General features: G+C 40.8%; 1 protein-coding gene across 2 annotated transcripts in view; it reads right to left on the bottom strand.

Moving 5' to 3' along the window:
• Positions 1 to 1,391: 1,391 nt before the first annotated feature.
• Positions 1,392 to 22,952, bottom strand: part of PUS7 (pseudouridine synthase 7) — a gene marked incomplete at its 3' end in the record, with an annotated part of 48,028 nt that continues 26,467 nt past the window's right edge. For both annotated transcript variants that reach the window (XM_079711021.1, XM_079711022.1), the window contains 9 exons: positions 15,816 to 15,944; positions 15,029 to 15,154; positions 9,500 to 9,561; positions 8,246 to 8,406; positions 7,126 to 7,252; positions 5,622 to 5,723; positions 3,182 to 3,311; positions 2,159 to 2,250; positions 1,392 to 1,528 (listed from right to left, as the gene is read on the bottom strand). In XM_079711021.1, coding sequence (XP_079567147.1) covers positions 1,392 to 1,528; positions 2,159 to 2,250; positions 3,182 to 3,311; positions 5,622 to 5,723; positions 7,126 to 7,252; positions 8,246 to 8,406; positions 9,500 to 9,561; positions 15,029 to 15,154; positions 15,816 to 15,944 — 1,066 coding nt within the window. The remainder of the gene's footprint in view (positions 1,529 to 2,158; positions 2,251 to 3,181; positions 3,312 to 5,621; positions 5,724 to 7,125; positions 7,253 to 8,245; positions 8,407 to 9,499; positions 9,562 to 15,028; positions 15,155 to 15,815; positions 15,945 to 22,952) is intronic.

Genomic DNA, 22,952 nt, shown 5'->3' on the forward strand with positions numbered 1-22,952 from the left:
AAAGGGTAATTCACCAGGAGGGTTCTCATCTTCTTTTAACCTCTGCAATGTGACAGACATCATTAAAACACCAGGGCTAAAATACAATTTTCCATCTTGTTTCCACTGCCAGACACAGGACGAATGTCATCCACATTCCCATGGTGGAGTACGGTGGCTCTTCTCTATCCCTTTCTTTTCCATCCAGAAGGCACGCTGCAAGGCAAGTGAGTGGTGCTACTGTAAGAATAACCTTGATGCCAGTCTAACATGGTCAATCAGTCATACAATTGGACACGCCATCATATTATCTCACGCCCAGTCACGACACACCTTTTCTGAGGATCTCTCATTCACTTAGTTTCTCGCCTTCAGTAGGGCCAACATTCTCATTTGCATTCAGTTTAAGTATTTATTTCATTTATTAACATAACCGGTAGAACTGAGTTTTTAAAAATATTTATTATATTTCGTTCTAGAAATGATGGTACAATTACGTCACACACCTTTGGGAAGGCATATTTATGCTTTCACACCAGAGCAAAGTTTTATGCATGGCCAGAACTGGAAATACCTAAGCCGTGAATAACAAAGGATAATGCTGTTGAGAGGAGGAGCCCTTGTAAGTTTCCAAAAGCTTTCTTGTCTGTCATTTATTTTCGGGCAGATATCAATCAGTCCAGTGGAAGGAGTTCTGAACATAAAAGGCACCTAGAGTAAAAGTTAGACCTTAACTAACAAAAAGAGGTGCACATGTTTACATCAAGAAACAAAAAGCCCTATTGATGAAACTCTCCTGCAAGCCAATGATAGTAATAAATGCAAAAGCTATTGCAACTGAAAAGTCTATAAACACTTACCTGAACCTGGTTCATGAGCTGGATAATGACAATCATCACTTTGTGTTTTTAAACTTGTGGATGTTTTATCACCATTTAAACAAGCATGAGTACTGTTATTTATATTCACAGGTTTTAGGGGGAAGGGTCACTCTAATTATTTATCCATAGCCAAGATTTGTTTTGTTTTCTCTTAAAATGCATTGCTATGTACTCCATTCATGGATGTGTTAAAAATTACTGTTGTCCTTTGAAGAATGTAGCAAAACCTAAAACTGCTGCTTTAAACCAAATTCCTTTAAATGACTATAGAGCCAGTAAAGCTGACGTTTTACTATGATTTAAGCACCTGAAATATATTCTAACCAACTGATATTCTCTGAGCTAGAATTAGGATCCTCAAAATTTGTATGCATGTACAAATATTGCAAATTAAGCTAATAAAAAATTGAAAAATACAAATAGTTTTTTAGTACAAAGATCCAAAATCCACATAGGGGTCTGTACTAAGAGGAAAATGAACAGGAAGCCAGCCAACATGTGTCTGCATTTTCTAATCTGGAGACAAAGGCCTCAGCGGAGCCAGGTGGTATTCAGCTGGGTCTGGTTCTTGATGCTGGTATCCATTTTTAGCACTTCGCGAATGGCCATGGTCGCGTAGGTAGAAGGAGGGAGAGAAAAATCCATCTTCAGAGCTCTGTATTTGCCTTCTGCCCGGCAAGAAAGAACAGTCAGAAAGTAAGGCAGCTGCAGACAGACTGGGGCGAGTCACATAATCTCTATACAGATAAAAGAACTGTGCTCCTTTCTTCAGCCTGCTTCCCATGGGGCCTCAGAAAATGAGGCATGGAAGTAGGAGATCTGTGAGTGAAGGATCCAGCTGAATCCCTAAAGTAATTCTACCTGGAACCTTCATAGAAAGGGCAAATGACAGAAGAGCACAGGAGAGAAACACATGTAAAATGAAAAAAAAAAAAATTCACAGCACAGGGTGAAAACAGACAAAGGAATGGCAAGAAGAATTTGACAATGAAAAGGCATTTTAGACTCTCTTGCTGGGTTTTCACTTAACTTTGTTAACTCTCTATGGGAGTGGGGAGGATATTCAATCACCTAATATCACAACCTTCTATAATGTTCATTCATTTTCAGTGGGAAATACTCTTTTAATCACTGACCTCCAACTGTAATCATAAAACGAAGATGACAAAACACAAAACAGAAATCATAGAGTGGGTTGGGAGATGGTGGTGATTGTAAGATTTTTTTTTTTTAAAGTACGTTTTTGTATGAGAAAACATTTCAAAGTTGACACAGGACTGATGGCTGAGTAAACTTACCAGAAGCAAACACTGGTGGTGGTTTCCCTTCTAGGTTGTCCACATCTGTGTTGAAGAGTGGAATTTTAGGATCATCATATGCAACGACTTCCCTTTGAAACACATAAAGAAAAGTGTGAATGTCAATTTCCATAACAGGCACTAAGTTACTCATCACCATTTGTTTAGCAAGGAAAACACACAGGCCTAGTGTAAATAATTCTAGGTGGGAGTATTCAATAACAGAATACGGCCATATTTTATATATAAATACTATATAGCAAGGTGACAGATGAGGCCAGCCTATGGTAAAAATAAAAAATGTTTCCCTAGGATGGAAATTCCTTTTATATGTAGTTGGTAAGTAGTAAACTTCACTTGGCAGAGATGCAATTGAATTAATCACAGCATCTGTACTTTCTCCAGAGCGGTTATCACCACTAACAACACCATGTTGCTGTGAGAAACTGCTCTCTAGCAAGACGGAGGCCAAGTCTGTCAGCCTCTTCCTACAATCCAGAGAAGAGGAGGGAAAAGGAAAAGGGAGAAGAGATGGAGAGAAGGAAGAGAGAATTTCCTGACAGGGGTCAACTAGTCCAGGCTTTAATTTTTTTAGTTATCAAATAAAGCTTTACATAATACTAGGTATTAAAGTATTTTAAAATGGGTAATACAAGTATCGTTTTCTCTCTAGAAACATCATAATGAAACAACCATATCAGTGTGGAACTCATAGCTAATTCTGAGTAAGATAACTTGAAAATCTCAGTTTTTTAGGAATAGGGAAAAAGTTCATTCTCTGCACATCGCTTTAATAATTTAGCAATGTCAGTAAGATGTAAACTTAGCCACTTTCACTATATATTTGAATTCCTTTATCTCTTGATAATTTGAAAAATACCAGGTAGTAGCAGTAATGAGAACAGTATTTAATAACAACAATAACACTTTTATGCCAGGCTGTAAGCAATGAAAAATATTTATATAATGAAAAAGGTTAAAATCTAGTAGTTCAGTTCTATTTCATTCCAGACTATTACTCACCAGCTGACATTCTGAGGACGAATAATGATCTTTCGGTAGGCCCCTGATAAGGAATAATCTCTAATTTTGTGTCTCATGTTGTCAATATCAAGATTGTCCGCTGTGAGCATTTCCCTGTAGGCTTCACTAACTAATATAAAACAAAATCAGTTGGAATGCAGCACGTCAGCAAGCTACCTTGAACTACAGAGAGTAAATTCTGTCACCTTAACAAAATTAATCATCTCAATTTACAATCCAATCTGTTCTCTGGAATTAAAACGTACTGACTTGCTAACTAGTACTAGGTGTCTCCAGTTTAGGTTTGGCCGACTTGTAGGTTATTTTTGCAACCAGGCACAGTACCTGGGGTTAAGGGTCCCAAGGTGGCTACAAAAGGCCATTTCATCAGAAGTTACTCAACTACAATGTATATGTACTCAGAGTTGGAAGAGACCATATACAGAGCCTCAAACTCCTTCCGGAAGAAGATAGTTATAAATAAATGTATAAAAATAAGAGACCTGGGAACACCATCTGGCTCACCCTCGCACCTGATGTAGAAACTTTTTTACAACACCAGAGAGAGACAGTCATCCAGCCTTTGCTTGCATGTTGCCATTTACGGGGAGCTACTACTTTGTGAGGCACGCAATTACTGGAAAATTTTTTCTGTGCCATGCCGAAATATGTTTTCGTGTGACTTCTGTCGACTGCTTTGGAACACAGATTAATTGCCTTCTTCCACATGTGCTCGTAAGTACTGGGCCTTTAAGCCATGATCTCCTCTAGACCAACAAGTGCCTCCAACTGTCCCTCCTTTGATATTTCTGTACTCCCCACCGACCCCGCATCTGCCTTGGGTAACAGGCTTACGTTAATAGCAACACCGGATACTTCTCATGTAGACTACCACCAAACTGGCCTTTTCCACCTGTACACTTGATCTTTGAACGTAAACATGAGAATTTACATTTAACCCTATTAAATGCCCTCTGCGGTTCTTTTTAAATACTTATTTTCCATATAATTAATATTAACTGTTATGGGTTATACTACTTGCAAATATGATAAGCAGATTTCTTTACTCATGTCATTCGTAAAAAACGTTGGTTAGACCAGGGTCAAGGAAAGACTCCCTCACGACCCACTTGTGAGGACAGCAGGGATCCCTAACTGAGCACTGCTGACACCAAGTGTGCCTACGTCATGAATCCACATGCCTGAACCACCACCCAGCCAGTCTGTGAGCCCCTGTCTTGGCCACGAGGTCTCCACAATCGGCTCTGTCAAAGGCTAAGCTGAATGTGTGTTTTAACTGATACTAACTAGCCCAAAGTTTCTGAGCTTGAGAGGTACCAGAAAGAAGAATGTTTTCTTTTTCTCTCTTGGAAAGAGGGCAAGTGTGGCTCCAAGCATCTCAGTGCCTTCCTTCTCTCCCTCCTGGTACTGGTCTCCGGTTCCTCACTGCACCATCTGTGCCATCCACGCAGCACAGGCAGGCCACCCTCCCTTGTCTACCGCCCTTATTCAATCTCCCTCCTCTTGTCTAGTCCTTTTCCATGAGGCCAACCTCACACAGCGGTTTGATTAGTCAACATGTAAATGGCAGACTACCACTCAACTCTTTTATAAGTATTTGTCTTATCAAAGAAGGGTGTTAATCCTAATCATTCTGTAATTTCAAAGAATATAATGTTGATAAGTAAACTAATTCTGGGCTCTTGAGAGAAAAGATGTTTTAACAGGAAAACACCTCCGACAGACCAGCCCTGGTGAGGAGTAAACTTCCAGGGTCAGTTCTAACCAGGGTAGTCCTGTGCTCAGGGCTGCTTCCTTTTTTTCAATTTCTGAATCCTTCAACAGTAAAAGTTCCAATTCCCCTGTCAAAATGGCATCCATGCAGGTACAGAAGTAATTCTTATCAGCCTCTGGGGAATGGGAAATAAGGGTAGGGAATGCTAAGTTTCCAGTTTATAAACTTCTGAGCCCATTGACTCTTAAAACACAATGAACAGATATTACTTAATGTGGTTTAAAAAAAAAAAGGTTAAAAAAAGCAATGTTAAAGTAGAATTATCCATTCTCTTTCTCAATGACTCTTTCCAAACCCTTCCATCCTTAGTAAGAATTAGTGAATTTCAGAAATTTAAAATACAGTGCCAATAATAACAGTCACGGCAATAATGATACCAACGCTATCACCACCACCACCACCACCTCCACCACCTGGTTTCTTAATGTAAATCATCCATCTGAATGCATCTATTTCAGGGAGACTTTTATAAGCAAACATGGCTTATGTATGTTTGAAATCTGAACATTTTTTCAAGTCGGATGGAAATTAAGGTTCTAAAATCATATTTAAAATACTGATTTTTTTTTTTCCCCTCTCTCGACTCTTGGCTGCCAGTGGCTTAATTATGTCCGACTTTAACTACCTTCCCCAGAGGAAACTTACTTTTATGCTGGGGGTAGATAACATCAAAACCAGGCAAGGGCATTACCACATCATGGATGGAGTAATTATTAACATCGTCTTCCTCAATACAGGCGGCTGCGGCTGAAAATATACCAATGGATAAATTAAGAAGAAATAAGAAAACAGGCAGTATTTCCACAAGCCCAACCTTCTAAAGTTACACATCTAAGTAATCAGAAATGCAAGCGCGCCCAGGTTCAGTGCCCCATGAATCTCAGAGCAATTAATTTGGAATATATGCCTTTCTGTCTTTTCTATTCTACCCGAAAAATAGATATCGTGGATTCAGAAAAAGTAGAAAACTAAAAATCATCTGTTTCTCAGCTGCACCCTCACGTTTTAGGACTCCTGGCTTTTAGCTTCTTTTTCCTCATCAGACAACACTACAAAATACTATTTGGAAAGTTATCACAGATGAATGCATTTTGCTAAAAGCATAAACAATGGGAAAAAAAAAAAAACCCGTCTGTATTTAGTGGATGAAATGTGGTGGCACAGGGGACACTAATACACCAGATGTGATCAATATTGGGTGAGGAAAAATTAAATCAGGAAAATATTAATGAAAATTTCCATACAAATGAAAAGCTGTAGTGCATTTACTGGGCACACCTGCAGATGAGCAGACTGTCTCCAGGAAGTAGCCAGGAAGAACATGGACTTTGGAAACAGACTTGATTTGATTCCCAGACTTCTCTTTTATTTTTTTAAAAAATTAATATTTATTTATTTATTTATGGCCACACTGAGTGGCACGTGGAATCTTAGTTCCCCGACCAGGGATCGAATCCATGTCCCCAGCAGTGGATGCACGGAGTCTTAACCACTGGCCCGCCAGGGAAGTCCTAGCCTTCTCTCTTCTTTTATCCAGCTGTGGAACCTTGGGGCAAGTGACTGAACCTCGTGTGAGGAACAGAGAGAATGCTTCACAGTAATACTGAGCTTTAAACTAGAAGATGCAGGTAAAGGGCTTACTTAGCACAAGGCCCGGCACACAGAAGGGCTCAACAGCAGATGGGACTGTTTGCATGTCTTATGAACATTTCAGGCACGGAGTGTGCACTAAATGTCTATGATATCACAGCCCCATGTAAAGTGCGCTCCAATCTTGTGTTGACTTAAAGAAACTCTTTAAGACTGGCCAACAACAGCAGGGAGGCTGAAGTACACCCAGAAGTGTAGAGAAGTATTAGCTAGACCCAGATTAGGGTTTGCAAAGGGATCTTAGGCAACACTTAGTCCAAATCTTATCCTAGTTGAGAAAATGGAAGCCCGGAGAGAGTCAGGGGCATATTTTCAAATCAGATGCCTATTTTTCATTACATATGACAGATCCATACCTGTCAGTCTGAGCTTACAATGTCTTTCCATTTCAAGCTTACCAGGCAGCTATCTTAAGCAGCAGCCAGGCTGCATTTTAAGCACTAGTGTCAAATAACTGAACCCAACTTTGGGTGAGCAAGGATGCTGTCTGCCCTTTTACCTCCTTTGAGAACAAGGTCCCCCGGGACAGGGTTCAGTCCGTACTCTTCAATCCTCTTGCTCACCATGTTGTTCCACACATAGCTCTGATAGCTATGAATATACATTAAGCGATTGTTTCTTGGTATCTGACGGGAGGAAAAATAAAACAGGCAAGAGAAAAAAATATACATTCCAAATATTAACAGTACTGTACTTTCCAAGACATCCCACTTGTTTAGTGGTGCCCCTAGTACAAGAAACTCGTAACTTCAATCTCCCATTTTTCTAACAGCCTGTAGAAACAGTAACTGACACACGGCCACCCATTTTAGAGGCGGAACCCCTCAGACTAGGGGGTGTTCATGACCAGGAGCAGCTGCAGCGGCTCCCGTTTTGCACCCACAGTTCAGACGTTCACGTGAAGAAAGCAAGTGCTTTGGAATTTATACCCTAAATCAAAGATACAGACTTCAAACTCAAGGAATTTACACCTCAGTCATAGAGCTAACAGTGCTTTCTAATTCTATGGAAGGAGAAAGCCTGTATGACTGAACTGACGACTAATTTCCTGCAGCAGGAATCCTGATTTTTCTATACATCTGGGGGAGAGTAATCAAGACTTACAGTTAGGAGTTAAACTTTAGTCTATCTGTACTATACAACGCAAACACCAGTACAGGCTACACTTACCATGATGCTACCCAGTCTTGAACCACCACAGAGAAACCACACTAAAATGTAGTCATTTAGACCACTTACTGTGCAACCCTCTCACTGAAGCAGGTTACAGCTCTGATGCTAGACAGACTAAGAGAAATGAACTAACTCTATGATGGGTTCTGAATTTCTCAAATACCAAGGCACTTAATTTAAACTTCCTTGTAGGTATTTTCCACACACATGCTTTCCTCGTGCCTTGCATGTTAACCACCACTGCCCCACTGCCTGCACCCACCACCCTCCCCTATCACCACCCAGGGTCTGAGCAAGGATCCCGCAGGCAACACCCCTCTCAGAGATCGCCAAAGGATCCTTATTTACCTTCTGTTCTTCCAAATTTTAGTAAAATATTTAAAGATAAAAAGTTCAAAGCATTGAGCCACCTCGAGTCAGCGCCTGACTTCACAAATTGCACTCACTATGCCAAACGCAGAGACTATATTCTTCAGTCCGTACTTTGAAAGTCCTCGGAGAAGCTGCCCCTCCACACACCTTTTGACAGGTAGTTTTCGGAGGGCAGCGGCTGGGTCTTTGGTCTTCGCCCATTCCTCCCTGCATTTAACCAAGTACCCCTTTTCAGCTGGTGGGGGGAAGAAAAGCTGTGATTAAACAATGTATCCAAAAGACAGTTCTGTAACTTAAAACACTTCACAGAGAACACAAAATTAGAAAGTGCTATTTGTAAGAGAGATACTCTGAAGAGCTTCTGGTCACCTGAGAATAACCATCAGAAAGTGAAAAGATGGGAAGGCCAGAAAGTTTACAGAACCAGATGGCTTTCAACATGCTACCACCCCAGGACTTAAAGCCGATGACTGTTCATTATCAAGCTGACTCAACATCAGACAAAACCTTGGCAGTCCTTTCTTCCTTCTCTCTCTTTTTCTATTGTATTGTCAAATTTAATGGGTTACTTTCCGTAAAATTAGACAACCTTATCTCTTTTAACTTGCAAATGAATAATTATCCAAAGTGGGCATAATTATTTTGCTGATTTGTAAAGTGGTACTTAAATCCTTTTCCATACAGTATGACATTAGAGTTTTTTTTTTTTTTTTTCTTTTTTTTTTTTTGTGGTATGTGGGCCTCTCACTGTTGTGGCCTTTCCCGTTGCGGAGCACAGGCTCCGGATGCGCAGGCTCAGCGGCCATAGCTCACGGGCCCAGCCGCTCCGCGGCACGTGGGATCCTCCCAGACCGGGGTACGAACCCGCGTCCCCTGCATCGGCAGGCGGACTCTCAACCTCTGCGCCACCAGGGAAGCCCTAGAGTTTTTAATGAACTCTTCAAACTTGAAAATCCTCAGTGTGTTTTTGCCAAGTTTTTATATTGTATTACATTTTGCTTTAACAAATTAACCACCAGTGAAATCTGTTTGGATTCCTGTATGTTCAGATATTTAATACTGCATGGAGAAAAGGAAATGAATGTATTCATTTATGAATTAATAAATTAGATGAGCTAAAGACCTGAAAATAAGATATAAATTATAAATCTCAAATATATACATAAAACTTGTGTAAAAAAAGACATAAACTATACTTTTTACTTTAAAAAGTTTTAAAAATTCTAAAATAATGACCCCAATTTGTACCTATACTTCAATTCAAAGCAATTCCATGAATACCTAGTCATATATTCTTTTTTTTTTCTTAAGATTATTTTTATTCTCACCTCCAGAACGGGGTTTCAATATTAAATCCATGACTTCAGCCCAGGAATTTTGTAGTATAGCTCTAAAATTAAACAGCATTTATTTTACTTAATTTTGCATTAAGATGAATTTTATTTGCCCAAGCCTGTGGAGTAACAAACCATATTAACTTTATATATTTTATTAAACTTAAAATAAGCAGAAAAACTAATACAATAACATAGATTTCAAAAGTAAATGTCAAAAGAAGAGAAGAAAATTAAAAATATAATGTTTACTCATAACATTTAATATCATTTCACAGTTTTAGAAAGCTGTTATAGTATAAATACTACCTAGTCATGCTTTAAGCTGTTATACATGGTATGATCTGTATAAATCAAAGTTGTCTTTATATACTAAAACTTATTTGAAACTTCTCAAAAAAAGTCTCCCGTGTTAAATACTTTCTTGCCTAGATAAACAGAATAAATACAACTTATCCTCCTCTATTATTGTTGCCAAAATGGAAGTACCTTTACATTTGCTGATTATGTTATACAGGCCTCTTTAAACAGTACATAAGAAAGGTTACCTGATATCTAACCTTTAAAAAATAAACACTGTTAACAATTCAGAGTGTAGTTTTCAAGACTTACTTGATCTTTAAGTGTATGCAGTTTTTTCTTTAACTTTTGTTATACTATCTTTTATCACACAGAGGTTGTATTTCATGTATCATATCTGAACATTTTTTCTAGTTAAGATTTCTGCTCTTGGAGTCATACTTAGAGAGGCCTTCCCTACCATAAGAAAATAAAAATCTCTTCTATTAATTTTTCTGTTTTTCTACTTAACTAGCGTTTTTATGTTTCACGTTTAAGTTAATCTATATGTTTCTGTGTATTAAATTATATAAAACGCTATTTTATCTACTGATGAGATCATATGGATATTTAAGCTACTAATGCAATGAATTAGATTAATAGATATCCCACTGCTGGCCATCCTTGAAGTCCTGGAACAAGCCATGCTCCACCAGTCTTTAAATATACTCCTGAGTGACACATCATTCAGCTGGCTAGGCCTTCAGTAACATTTCCAAAAAGAGGACAGTATTAATTCAAGACGAGGAACTAGTGTGCCATATTTCATGGAAAAAGACTTCTGTGCTCAAAAACCTTTGTTATCTGGCTGGCCTCTTGAGTTTGTAAATAGTTTTATTGGAAAACATCCGTGACCCTTAATTTATGTACTATTTCTGGCTACTTTCACACTGTAACAGCAGTGCTGAGTAGCTACTACACACACTCCATGGCCCACAAAGCCTAAATATTTACCTTTACAGAGAAAGTCTGCCAACATCTGGTGTAATATATTAAAATTTCTTAACTACGGGACTTTTTAACACTTTTAAGATACTACCACACACGTGAAGGTTCAGTATATATCACCATATTAAAGATGGATATATTTGGTTTATAACAAGCCATCCTATCTGGCTCACCACACATTAAAATGTTTTCTACTTTTCTGACATTATCTGTCCTTCTTCCACCTTCTTTTTTTATCTTTTTAATTTTTAAAAAAAGAAATTTATTTTATTTATTTATTATTTTTGGCTACATTGGGTCTTCATTGCTACGTGTGGGCTTTCTCTAGTTGCAGTGAGCGGGGGCTACTCTTCGTTGTGGTGCGTGGGCTCCTCACTGAGGTGGCCTCTCTTGCTGCGGAGCACGGGCTCTAGGCAGGCGGGTTTCAGTAGTTGTGGCACGTGGGCTCAGTAGTTGTGGCTCGCGGGCTCTAGAGCGCAGACTCAGTAGTTGTGGCTCACGGGCTTCGATGCTCCGCGGTGTGTGGGATCCTCCCAGGCCACGGCTCGAACCCGTGTCCCCTGCATTGGCAGGCGGATTCTTAACCATTGTGCCACCAGGGAAGCCCTAAGTTTTTTAATATGGTGTAAAAGTAAAGTCCCAACTTCATTTTCTTTTTCTTGCAGGTGGATAGCCAGTATCCCCAAACACTTACTTGTTGAAAAGTTGTCCTTTTGCCAATTGAATGATCTTGTCACCCTTGTCAAAAATCATCTGACCATATATATTAGGATTTGTTCCACTTTTTTTTTAAAAAAGTTTTACTGAGGTATAACTCACATACCACGTAATTTATCCTTTAAGTGCACAACTCAATGACACTTAGTATACTACAGAATTGTGTGACATTACACCATCAATCTTAGAACGTTTTCATCACCCTGAAAAGAAATCCTGACCCGAACCCACCAGCAGCCACTTATTCTCCATGACCTCTGCCCCACCAACTTTCTGATCCTATGGATTTGCCTAGTCTGGACATCTCATACATAATGAATCATACACTACGTTGCCGCTTGTGACTAGCTTCTTTCACTGAGCATGTTTTCAAGGTTCATTCAAGTCATAGCATGTATCAGTCCTTCATTCCCTTTTACTGCTGAATAATGTTCCATTGTATTAATATGCCACATTTTGGAAGGCAGCTATGCTCACCACTATACCACCAACGCACACAATATGCCACATTTTGTTTATCCACCTATCAGCTGATAGACATCTGGGTTGTTTCCATAATTTTGGCTGCTATAAATATCAGTGTAAATTTTCATGTTGGACGTATGTATTCAATTCTCTTGAGCATATTCCTAGGAACGCGATAGCTAGGTCATATGGTAACCCTATTATTTAACCGTGTAGGGAAAAGCCAGACTATTTCCCAAAATGGCTGTACCATTTTAGATTTCCACCAGCAGGTCATGAGAGTTCCAAGTTCCCCACGTCCTCATCAATACTTTTCTTTTTCTTCTTTGGCTGCATTGGGTCTTCGTTGCTACACGTGGGCTTTCTCTAGTTGTGGCGAGCCAGGTCTACTCTTCGTTGCAGTGGCTTCTCTTGTCGCAGAGCATGGGCTCTAGGTGCACAGGCTTCAGTAGTTGCGGTGCACGGGCTCAGTAGTCGAGGCATGTGGGCTCTAGGGGGCATGGGCTTCAGTAGTTGTGGCTCATGGGCTCTAGAGCACAGGCTCAGTAGTCCTGCCGCACGGGCTTAGTTGCTCCACAGCATGTGGGTTCTTCCCGGACCAGGGATTGAACCCATGTCCCCCGTTTTGGCAGGTGGGTTATTTATTTATTTATTTGTTTGTTTATTTATTTATTTTATTATTTTTATTTTTGGTTGTGTTGGATGTTGGTTGCTGTGCGCGGGCTCTCTCTAGTTGTGGCGAGCGTGGCCCACTCCTTGCTGTGGTGTGCGGGCGTCTCATTGCAGTGGCCTCTCGTGTTGCAGAGCACAGGCTCTAGGCATGTGGGCTTCAGCAGCTGCAGCATGCCGGCTCAGCAGTTGTGGCGCAGGGGCTGAGTTGCTCCGTGGCACGTGGGATCCTCCCGGACCACAGCTCGAACCTGAGTCCCCTGCATTGGCAGGTGGACTCCTAACCACTGCACCACCAAGGAAGCCTGGCAGGTGGATTCTTAACCACTACACCACCAAGGAAGTCCCCCACCCATACTTATTTATTGTCTGTCTTTCTGATTTTAGCCATTGTACTGGGTGTGAAGTAGTATCTCATTGTGGTTTTGAACTGCTTTTTCCCAGTGATTAGTGATTCCTTAGTGATGTCTAGCATCTTTTTATGTGCTTATTGGCCATTAGTCTATGTTCTATGGACAAATGTCTACTCAGATTCTTTGACCATTTTTAGGTTATCTGTCTTTTTGTTTTTGAGTCGTAACAGTTCTTTAAATATTTTGGATTCAAGTCATTCTTCCACCTTTAAACTATAAACGGAGGGTTTTTTCCTTTAGGTGGTCCTGTGGTGGTAACAGTGGGCTACTCTGAAGCTAGGAAACATTCTTGTGTTATACAAATTGTTGGTTAGGAATTCTGAATGGATTATATACTGACTTTATACTTGGGCATGTTAATGCAATTTTGGTCCTGAATAAATCTGATGCCATTTTCATTAGCTATTTTACATTATCTTTGGAGTGCAAAATTTACAGGGTCCCATGGCCGCTGTTCTGCCGAATTAGCTACAAATTCAACGGGTGATAAGCCTTCCCTTAAATATTCTGTCTCACAGTACAATTAGCATCTTCATTATCAATGTCCTCTGAACATTAGCAAGATTGAAAATATTATCTTTTATTATCTAATAATAGTGATTATTATTTATTACAGTTTTCTTCCTGGCAACAATTTTTTTCTCTGGTTAGTATATTCTACTTTTAATATATTACTTTCCATTTATTGAGCACTTCCTATCTGCTAGGCATAGAAACAGGTATTGCATAGACTTCATCTTACTTCATTTTCACCACCCCTGTGAGGCTGGTGTTATCCTTTCCATTTCACAGATGACTAATGTGAGGCTCAGAACTGAAATCTGACTTCAATGCCTGAGGGGCTTTGTTTTGTTTTGCCTTTTTTTTTTTTTTTTTTTGGCTGAACCGAAAGGCTTGCAGGATCTTAGTTCCCCCGACCAGGGACTGAACCCAGGCCCTAGGCAGTGAAAGAGCACAGTCCTAACCACTGGAGTGCCAGGGAATTACCCGCTTCTGCCTGAGCTTTTAACCCTCACAACACTGCCTCAAAGAGGTAGAGGAAATACTACATGATATTTTCCATTTTGTGCTCTTAAAGATGCATGAACAAATACAACTTCATGGAGTCAGCTGCTGAACCATGGACTGATTCAAGAAGAGCCCCTCTATTCTCAGGGCTGCACCTGACCAACTAGTGAGCTTGGGCAGGCTCCCTAAGCCGAGATTCCATCTTTGCTAAAATAAAGGGTTTGAAGCACCAGGAAGAACAGGAACTAAATAACCTCTCAGGTCACTTCCAACTCAGACTTCCACAGTTCTAACTGCCACGTGAATAATTATTTAGGTAACACAGTCTCTGCTGGACAGCAAGAGAGCATAAGTAAGTTTATAAACCCAAGTGTTTACTGATGGGGTTCCCACCCTAGCTCGCCCTAGAGGGATTTCCTGTTATCTCCAAGCTAATCAGAGAGTTCTTAAAATAAATTTTACTTGCTAATTGCGTCTTATACCACTTTCTTTAAAGGATGGGGGAAGGGCAGGTACACGTTTAAGGAACTAGGAAGCACTGTTAACAGAGATCATAAACTACACCGTCTCCTTCAGGCTACTGTGGGTCTAAGTTACCCAACTGCTACTGTTGGGTCACTTACTGAGCCAAGATTTACCTGTAAAAAAGAAAATAAAATAGAATCCCTGGAGGGGCTATCAGGGGAGAGAGAAAAACTTTACTTTTCAAGTTATATCTTTTTGAACTCTGATTTAGTTTTTCACCTTGTGCATGTATTACCATAAAACAGAACAAAACTTAGGAGGAGGCTGTGGATCAGTTGGTCATCCAAAAGGATGAGACACACTGCTTCGTTTGGCCCAGATTTCCATTTTTTCTAGGAAATCTAGAAATAATTAAAAACACCACCAATAAAAAACATCCTGCTTCTTTTTTTTAAGAAGAGAGCTCTCTTAGACGAAAGGTAAGAAATTAAATACAAACCTTCCAACTTGATATGTGGGGACAGCTGTGGTTCCAAACCTTTGCATTCCATAGTAGTTAATAAATCCAATCTCCTTGAGAGAGTTCATGGCTTGTTCCACTTGGTCGTCAGTTCCAGTAATATTTCTGTAGGGGCCCAAATTACCCAGAGAAAAAAATTTACAGGCAAACACATTCAGGGATGCGTATCACAAACGACATAGCTTGGCTTCTGTGCCTTTCCCTTGCCCCCTGCAGCTTTCTCTCTACCTCCTGAGGACACTGTCTTTTTAAAAAATTGTGACATATACACAACACTAAATCTACCTTTTTAGCCATTTCTAAGTATGCAACACAGTAGCATTAAGTATATTCACAATGTTGCGCAACCTTTACCACCATCTACTTCCTGAACTTCTTCATCTTCTCAAATCGAAACTCCGCACCTAGTAGACAGTAGCTCTCCATCTCCCGGCCCGCACCTTATACCCCGGGCAACTTTTATTCTATGTCCTACGTCTATGAATTTGCCTATTCTAGGTACTGAATATGAGTGGAATCATAGGCCGTCTTTTGTCAAGGAGACGGCTTCTTTCCAAAGGTGGTGCTGAGTTTTGAGAGGGGTGGGCGTGTTGCTACAAACACTGCAGCTGTGTGTGCTCTCCCAGCCTCATCAGGCCCCACCCCGCCTTCCCGGCTGCCACGGGCATCTGCACCAGCTCACTGGGATTAACAACTGTTCTGAACAGACTCAAGGTTGACACAGCAAGACCCTCTCTGGTCTGCATTCATACCCGCAGCTCTTTACCTGAGGACAACAGTGAAGTGATTCCCTTGAAGCTCTCCCAGTTTCAGAGGGTTTTTCTGATAGCTGAAATTCCCTAGCTTAAAGTTCATCAAGCACTTATTCAAGTGGGCAAGTCTTTGCGCAGTTATTCTAAAAAATATGAAATAAAAGAAGAGGCAGAAAGAGGGTCATGAGCTATCGCCTGGCTGAAAGGGTCTAGGACACTTCACCACAGAGAACGGCAGCTTGAGGTCAGACGACACACTAAGACGATGGAAAAGAAAGGCTCCGCAGCTGGTGGGGTGAGCCTACCTTTCATGTGCCTCTGGAATGTTTCTCCAGCATGAGGACACCTGTTCCTATGGGAATGATGCAACCTGGGCCATGTTTATATTCTTAGAGCCTCATGTTCCTTACATACTGATAATGGAACAGTATCATCTGTGAAATTGTCTAGTTTTTTTGTGAGGGGAGAGGGGTGAGAAAGGGAGCAGAGAGCAATCCCTACAGGTAAAAAGATAGTTATGAAGCATTAAAAAAGTCATATTTTTCATTTTTGTCCCTCATAAAAATATTGTAAACTCACTACAGAAAACTTGGAAGAATACAGAAAAGTACAGAGCAAGAAAAAAAAATTCAGTTTCATCACCTGAAAAAAGAATCTGTTAATATCTAACTTTGCATTTCCTCCCATTCTTTCTTTCTTAAACTCATGTCAGATATATTTATATAATATTTATCTTTATCTGACTATATATATGTAGTCAGAATCGTACCATAATCTGTACCCTCCTGCTATCATTTAAATGGCATTATAAAATTTTCATGAAAAACTTAACTTCTTTAATAGTAATACACATAGAAAAAGAAATACAATACTAAAAGGCCTCTGTTCTATCTCTATCCCTCAACACCCCTCCCCACTGGCAGCCAACATTAAAAGTTTCTTGTCTATTCTTTTAGTAACACTTTCTGTACACATAGGTATACCTATTGTCTTCTCTCTTTTTGGAATTTCTTTGTAAACTTTTAATACATATATTATATATACAGAAAAGTACACAGATCGTAAGCGTTCTGCTTGACGGATTTTCACAAAGTGAACACGACCATGTAACTAGCATCCAGATCTTCCCTTTCAAAAAACAATTTTTGTTACATTATAAATTGTTCACCATCTTGCTTATATTCACTGAAAAAATGCATATTACAGACTAGGCTTATCCATACAGTCCTTCTAGAGCTGCCTCGCTCTGTGTACAGCTTCAAAGAATGGCTGCTGCACTGCCTGGATCCTTTCTCTGACCTTTATCTGACCAGTCCCCTGTGATGGGCATTTAAATTGCTACCCGTCTTTGCTATTACAATCCACTCTATAACACATACCCTCGTATAGACTTCTTGGTGCATCTACATAGGTGAATGATTCGGATAAGCCCCTAGAATTAGAAGGCAGGGATTTTAAATTTTAACCCCTATTGCTCTCCAAAAAAGTTACACCAATTCACACTCACACCATTAATATGTAAGTGCCTACTTCTTCAGGCCTGTGTCTTCTCACACAGCATGTTATAAACCTTTTTGAGCTCTGTCAGGCTGATAAGTTAAAAATGCTATCTTGGGGCTTCCCTAGTGGCGCAGTCGTTAAGAATCCTCCTGTCAATGCAGGGGACACAGGTTCGAGCCCTGGTCTGGGAAGATCCCACATGCCGTGGAGCAACTAAGCCTGTGAGCCACAACTACTGAGCCTGTGCTCTAGAGCCCGAGAGCCACAACTATTGAGCCCATGTGCCACAACTACTGAAGCCCGTGCACCACGACGAAGAGTAGCCCCTCTCTCACGACAACCAGAGAAAGCCCGCACAGCAACGAAGACCCAACACAGCCAAAAATAAACAAATAAATTTATTTTTTTAAAATGCTATTTTGATTTTTATCTGAATGCTTCTTACTATGAGAGAAACTAAACATTTCTTCATTATCTTGACTGTGAAGTACCTGTTCGTCCTACTACTTATTTTTCTATTGGATTGTTAATATTCTTCTGTTTTCATATATTAAGGAAATCTACCAAATAGCTTGCAAATATTATCTCCCATTTTGTGAGTTTATTCATAATATTTTACACTTCAGAAAATTTCCCAACTTCATGTTAAAAAAAATCAAACCGGAGAAAATTGGCAACACTATAACAAACAGTCCTATACCTCACCTGTACATTTATCAATTGCTAACCATTTCCCAGATTTACTTTACATATATTTCTAGATATATGAACACCCACACATTACACATATGTGCATACATACACACATGCAGGTAAAACCTATGTATTTTTCTGAACCACGTGAGAGTGAGCTGCAGACCTAGGGACACCTCACCCCTAAAGTGACTGCAGTGTGTGTCTCCTACGAACAGCAGAGTCTCCCACGTTTCTAACCACCAGTCACCCTCACGAAGCCTATGTGAATTCAAGGCCACTGATGAGCAGTCCACATACAAATTCACCCAATTCCCCCAATAACATCACTTAGATTTTTTTTTTTTACACCTCCTTAAATTCAGGATCTAATCAAGAACCAGGACAATCATTGTTTCCTCACAGTGAGATGCCCACATTTTGGTGGGCATATCACGTAGGTGATGCTGTGGCTTTTTCGGTGTATCGCAGTGAAACGGTACCTCCCTCTCCTTTCCCTTTTTTAGTTGGTAATCTGTGGGGTGACATTTTAAAACTTCTGTGACTATCCTCTTCCCCCATAGTCTTTCACCCAACTGTTTAGGTACCCGAGGATAATTTTTTATTATTATTATTTTTTCACTGTGCGGCATGTGGGATCCCAGCTCCAGGAGCAGGGATGGAACCTGCACTGCCTGCATTGGAAGCACGGAGTCTTAACCACTGGACCACCAGGGAAGTCCCCCAAGGGTAATTGTTGGCTGAGGCAAATATTACTGTGTTGACTGCGGAAGACTGTTTTTCTATATCCACCACTCCTCCTATATTAGTTTAGCATTCTTCTACAAATAGGACTGTACAGTAAAAATTTTTTTTTTCCTTTTCCCATTTAGGTTGTTAGATAATATAGAGCAGAGTTTTCTGTGCTATACAGTAGGTCCTAGTTGGTTATCTTTTCTAATTTTTATTTTATTTTGATTTTTAAAATTATTTATTTTTGGCTGTGTTGGGTCTTCATTGTTGTGCGTGGGCTTTCTCTAGTTGCACAGCGCGGGGACTACTCTTTGCTGCGGTGCACAGGCTTCTTGCTGTGGTGGCTTCTCCTGTCGCGGAGCACGGGCTCTAGGCACGCGGGCTTCAGGAGTTGTGGCTCGCAGGCTCTAGAGCACAGGCTCAGTAGTCGTGGCGCCCGGCCTTAGTTGCACTGCAGCATGTGGGATCTCCCCGGACCAGGGCTTGAACCCGTGTCCCCTGCACTGGCAGGCGGATTCTTAACCACTGCGCCACCAGGGAAGCCCTGGTTATCCAGTTTAAATACAGCAGTGTGTACATGTCAATCCCAAACCCCCTAACTATCCCTCCCTCTCCCCTCCACCCCGGTAACCATAAGTTTGTTCTCTAAGTCTGTGGGTCTGTTGGATTTCAGTTAGTTGACATGTAGTTAGTTGCATTTTAGTCAGTTGAATTTTTTTTTAATAGCTCTGGGATTTAAGTCTATTTAGGAAGGGTGTCCCTAGTCAGAGATTATTTTTTTAAAATAGTATCCCCAGGTATAAGTAGAGTACTTTTGCAGTTGTTGTTGTTTTTTATGAATTTATTTATTCATTATTATTATTATTTTTTTGGCTGCGTTGGGTCCTTGTTGCTGCGCGCAGGCCTTCTCCAATTGTGGCGAGCAGGGCTACTCTTGGTTGCGGTGGCCTCTACCGTCGTGCAGCACGGGCTCTAGGCACGCGGGCTCAGTAGTTGTGGCTCGCAGGCTCTAGAGCACAGGCTCAGTAGTCGTGGCACACGGGCCTAGCTGCTCCGTGGCATGTGGGATCCTCCCAGACCAAGGCTCGAACCCATGTCCCCTGCATTGGCAGGTGCACTCCTAACCACCGCGCCACCGGGGAAGCCCCAGCTGTTGTTGTTTTAGAGTAAAAAGGGTACTTTTCCTTTTGTTTCCTTCTGGCCAACAGTAGTGACGTACGTTTCGTCATGTCTCATTTACAGCAGTGCCGGCCTCCATGAGGTCCCTAACACACTAATCTTGACTACTGGTTTTTTAAAGTCTACAATGGCTGTGGCAAAGAAGAAAAGAACTCTGGCACTGGAGTCCCAGGGGCTTTGACTGGCAGTTTCTGTTTACTCTCCCCAGACAACTACTGATGCCCAAAGTGGCTCATTTAGAGAGGAATGGGAGGAGGTCAAGTTCTCCCGCTCTGCTTTAAATTATGGACTCCCTTCGCCCTAGGCAACAAGGAGGTTAAGGAAAGAAGAGGGGAAAGCTGCTCACACACAAGTCAGTAACAGTATCAGCTGCTGCTCAGTGGCTTTGGTTCTGCATTTTAAATAATCAGCATACACATGTCTTTTGGCTGTCTTTTTTTAAAAGGTAGATTGAGGAGTATAAATACTACACCAAGGACCTGGTTACAAAAGATAAACATTCATATTACATCTATCTGTAATATCATATATCTCTCTCTATCCATCTACGCAGTGACACTGTGGCTGATACCGCCTTTCAAATGGCTTTGTTAATATTTGGCAAAGTCTTGCCTCTTTCAGTGAAGACATATAAAAACTCAGGTAAGGAGTCAATTTAATTTTTTTTTTTCAGGTGGCTACTCAGTTATTTCAACAAATTCACTGACTCAAAACTTTTCTTTGGGACTTCCCTGGTGGCGCAGTGGTTAAGACTCCACGCTCCCAATGCAGGGGGTCAGGGTTCGATCCCTGGTCAGGGAACTATATCCCACATGCATGCCGCAACGAAGAGTTCGCATGCCACAACTAAGGAGCCAACCTGCTGCAACTAAGAACCGGCGCAACCAAATAAATTAAAAAACAAACAAACAAAAAAACCAACACTCTTCTTTGCTGATTTCAAATGCTACTTGCTTATATACTAACTCCGTGGATATATCTGGGTCTGTAATTATTCTAATGCTACCCGTTTATGTGCCAGTATCATATTGCTTTAACTGCTATACTTTTTTGGCCAAGCCATGCAGCATGTGGGATCTTCGTTTCTCGACCAGGGATCGAACCCGTGCCCCCTGCATTGGGAGCGTGGAGTCTTAACCAACGGACTGCCAGGGAAGTCCCTACTATACTTCTATAATATGCTTTAAAATATACTGAGGCTGGACAGCTACACGTAAAAGAATGAAATTAGAACATTCTCTAACAACATAAACAAAAATAAACTCAAAATGGATTAAAGACCTAAATATAAGACCAGATACTATAAAACCCCTAGAAGAAAATATAGGCAGAACATGCTTTGGGCTTCCCTGGTGGTGCACTGGTTAAGAATACACCTGCCAATGCAGGGGACACAGGTTTGAGCCCTGGTCCAGGAAGATCCCACATGTTGCAGAGCAACTAAGCCCATGTGCCCCAATTACAGAGCCTGCGTTCTAGAGCCCGCGAGCCACAACTACTGAGCCCATGCACCACAACTACTGAAGCCCGCATGCCTAGAGCCCACGCCCTGCCACAAGAGAAGCCACCGAAATGAGAAGGCCGCGCAACAGAACAAAGACTAGGCCCCGCTCGCCACAACTAGAGAAAGTCTGCGCACAGCAACGAAGACCCAACGCAGCCATAAATTAATTAACTAATTAATTTTTTAAAAAGAACATGCTTTGACATAAATCATAGCACTGTTTTCTTGTGTCCATCTCCTAGAGCAATGGAAACAAAAGCAAAAACAAACAAATGGGATCTAATTAAACATAAAAGCTTTTGCACAGCAAAGGAAATCATAAACAAAACAAAAAGACAACAGACTGGAAGAAAATATTTGCAAATGATGCAACCAACAAGGGCTTAATTTGCAAAATATACAAACAGTTTATACAGCTCATTATCCAAAAAAAAAAAAAAAAAACCAATCAAAAAATGGGCAGAAGACCTAAATAGACATTTCTCCAAAAAAGACATACAGATGGCCAACAGGTACATGAAAAGATGCTCAATATTGCTAATTATTAAGAGACATGCAAATCAAAACTACAGTGAGGTACCACTTCGCACCAGTCAGAATGACCATTAAAAAGCCTACAAATAACAAATGCTGGAGAGGGTGTAGAGAAAAGGGAACCCTCCTACACGGTTGGTGGGAATGTAAATTGGTAACAGCCACTATGGAGAAGAGTATGGAGGTTCCTTAAAAAACTAAAAATAGAGTTGCCATATGATCTAGCAATCCCACTCCTGGGCATATACCCAGAAAAGATGAAAACTCTAATTTAAAAAGATGCATGCAGGCTTCCCTGGTGGCGCAGTGGTTAAGAATCCACCTGCCAATGCAGTGGACACGGGTTCGAGCCCTGGTCCGGGAAGATCCCACATGCCGTGCGCCACAACTACTGAGCCTGCGCTCTAGAGCCCACGAGCCACAACTACTGAGCCCGCACGCTTAGAGCCCATGCTCCACAACAAGAGAAGCCATCGCAGTGAGAAGCCCGCACACCGGAACGAAGACTAGGCCCTGCTTGCTGCAACTAGAGAAAGCTCGCGCACAGCAACGGAGACCCAACGCAGCCAAAAATAAATAAATAAATATATTAAAAAAAAAAAAAAAAAAGATACACGCACCCCAGGGTTCATAGCAGCACTATTTACAAGAGTCAAGACATGGAAACAACCTAAATGTCTACTGAAGGATGAATGGCTACAGAAGATGTGGTATATATATACAACAGAATATTACTCAGCCATAACAAAGAATGAAATAATGCCATTTGCAGCAACAGGATGGTCCTGGACATTATCATACCAAGTGAAGTAAGTCAGACAAAGACAAATATTATAAGCTTTTACTTATATATGGTAAAAAATATATATACAAATGAACTTATTTACAAAACAGAAACAGACTCACAGACATAGAAAACAAACTTATGGTTACCACAGGGAAAGGGGGAGGGGAGGAATAAACTGGGAATGTGAGATTAACAGACACACACGACTATACGTAAAAGAAA

The sequence above is a fragment of the Hyperoodon ampullatus genome (assembly GCF_949752795.1).
Source record: "Hyperoodon ampullatus genome assembly, chromosome: 9".
Taxonomy (NCBI): Eukaryota; Metazoa; Chordata; class Mammalia; order Artiodactyla; family Ziphiidae; genus Hyperoodon; species Hyperoodon ampullatus.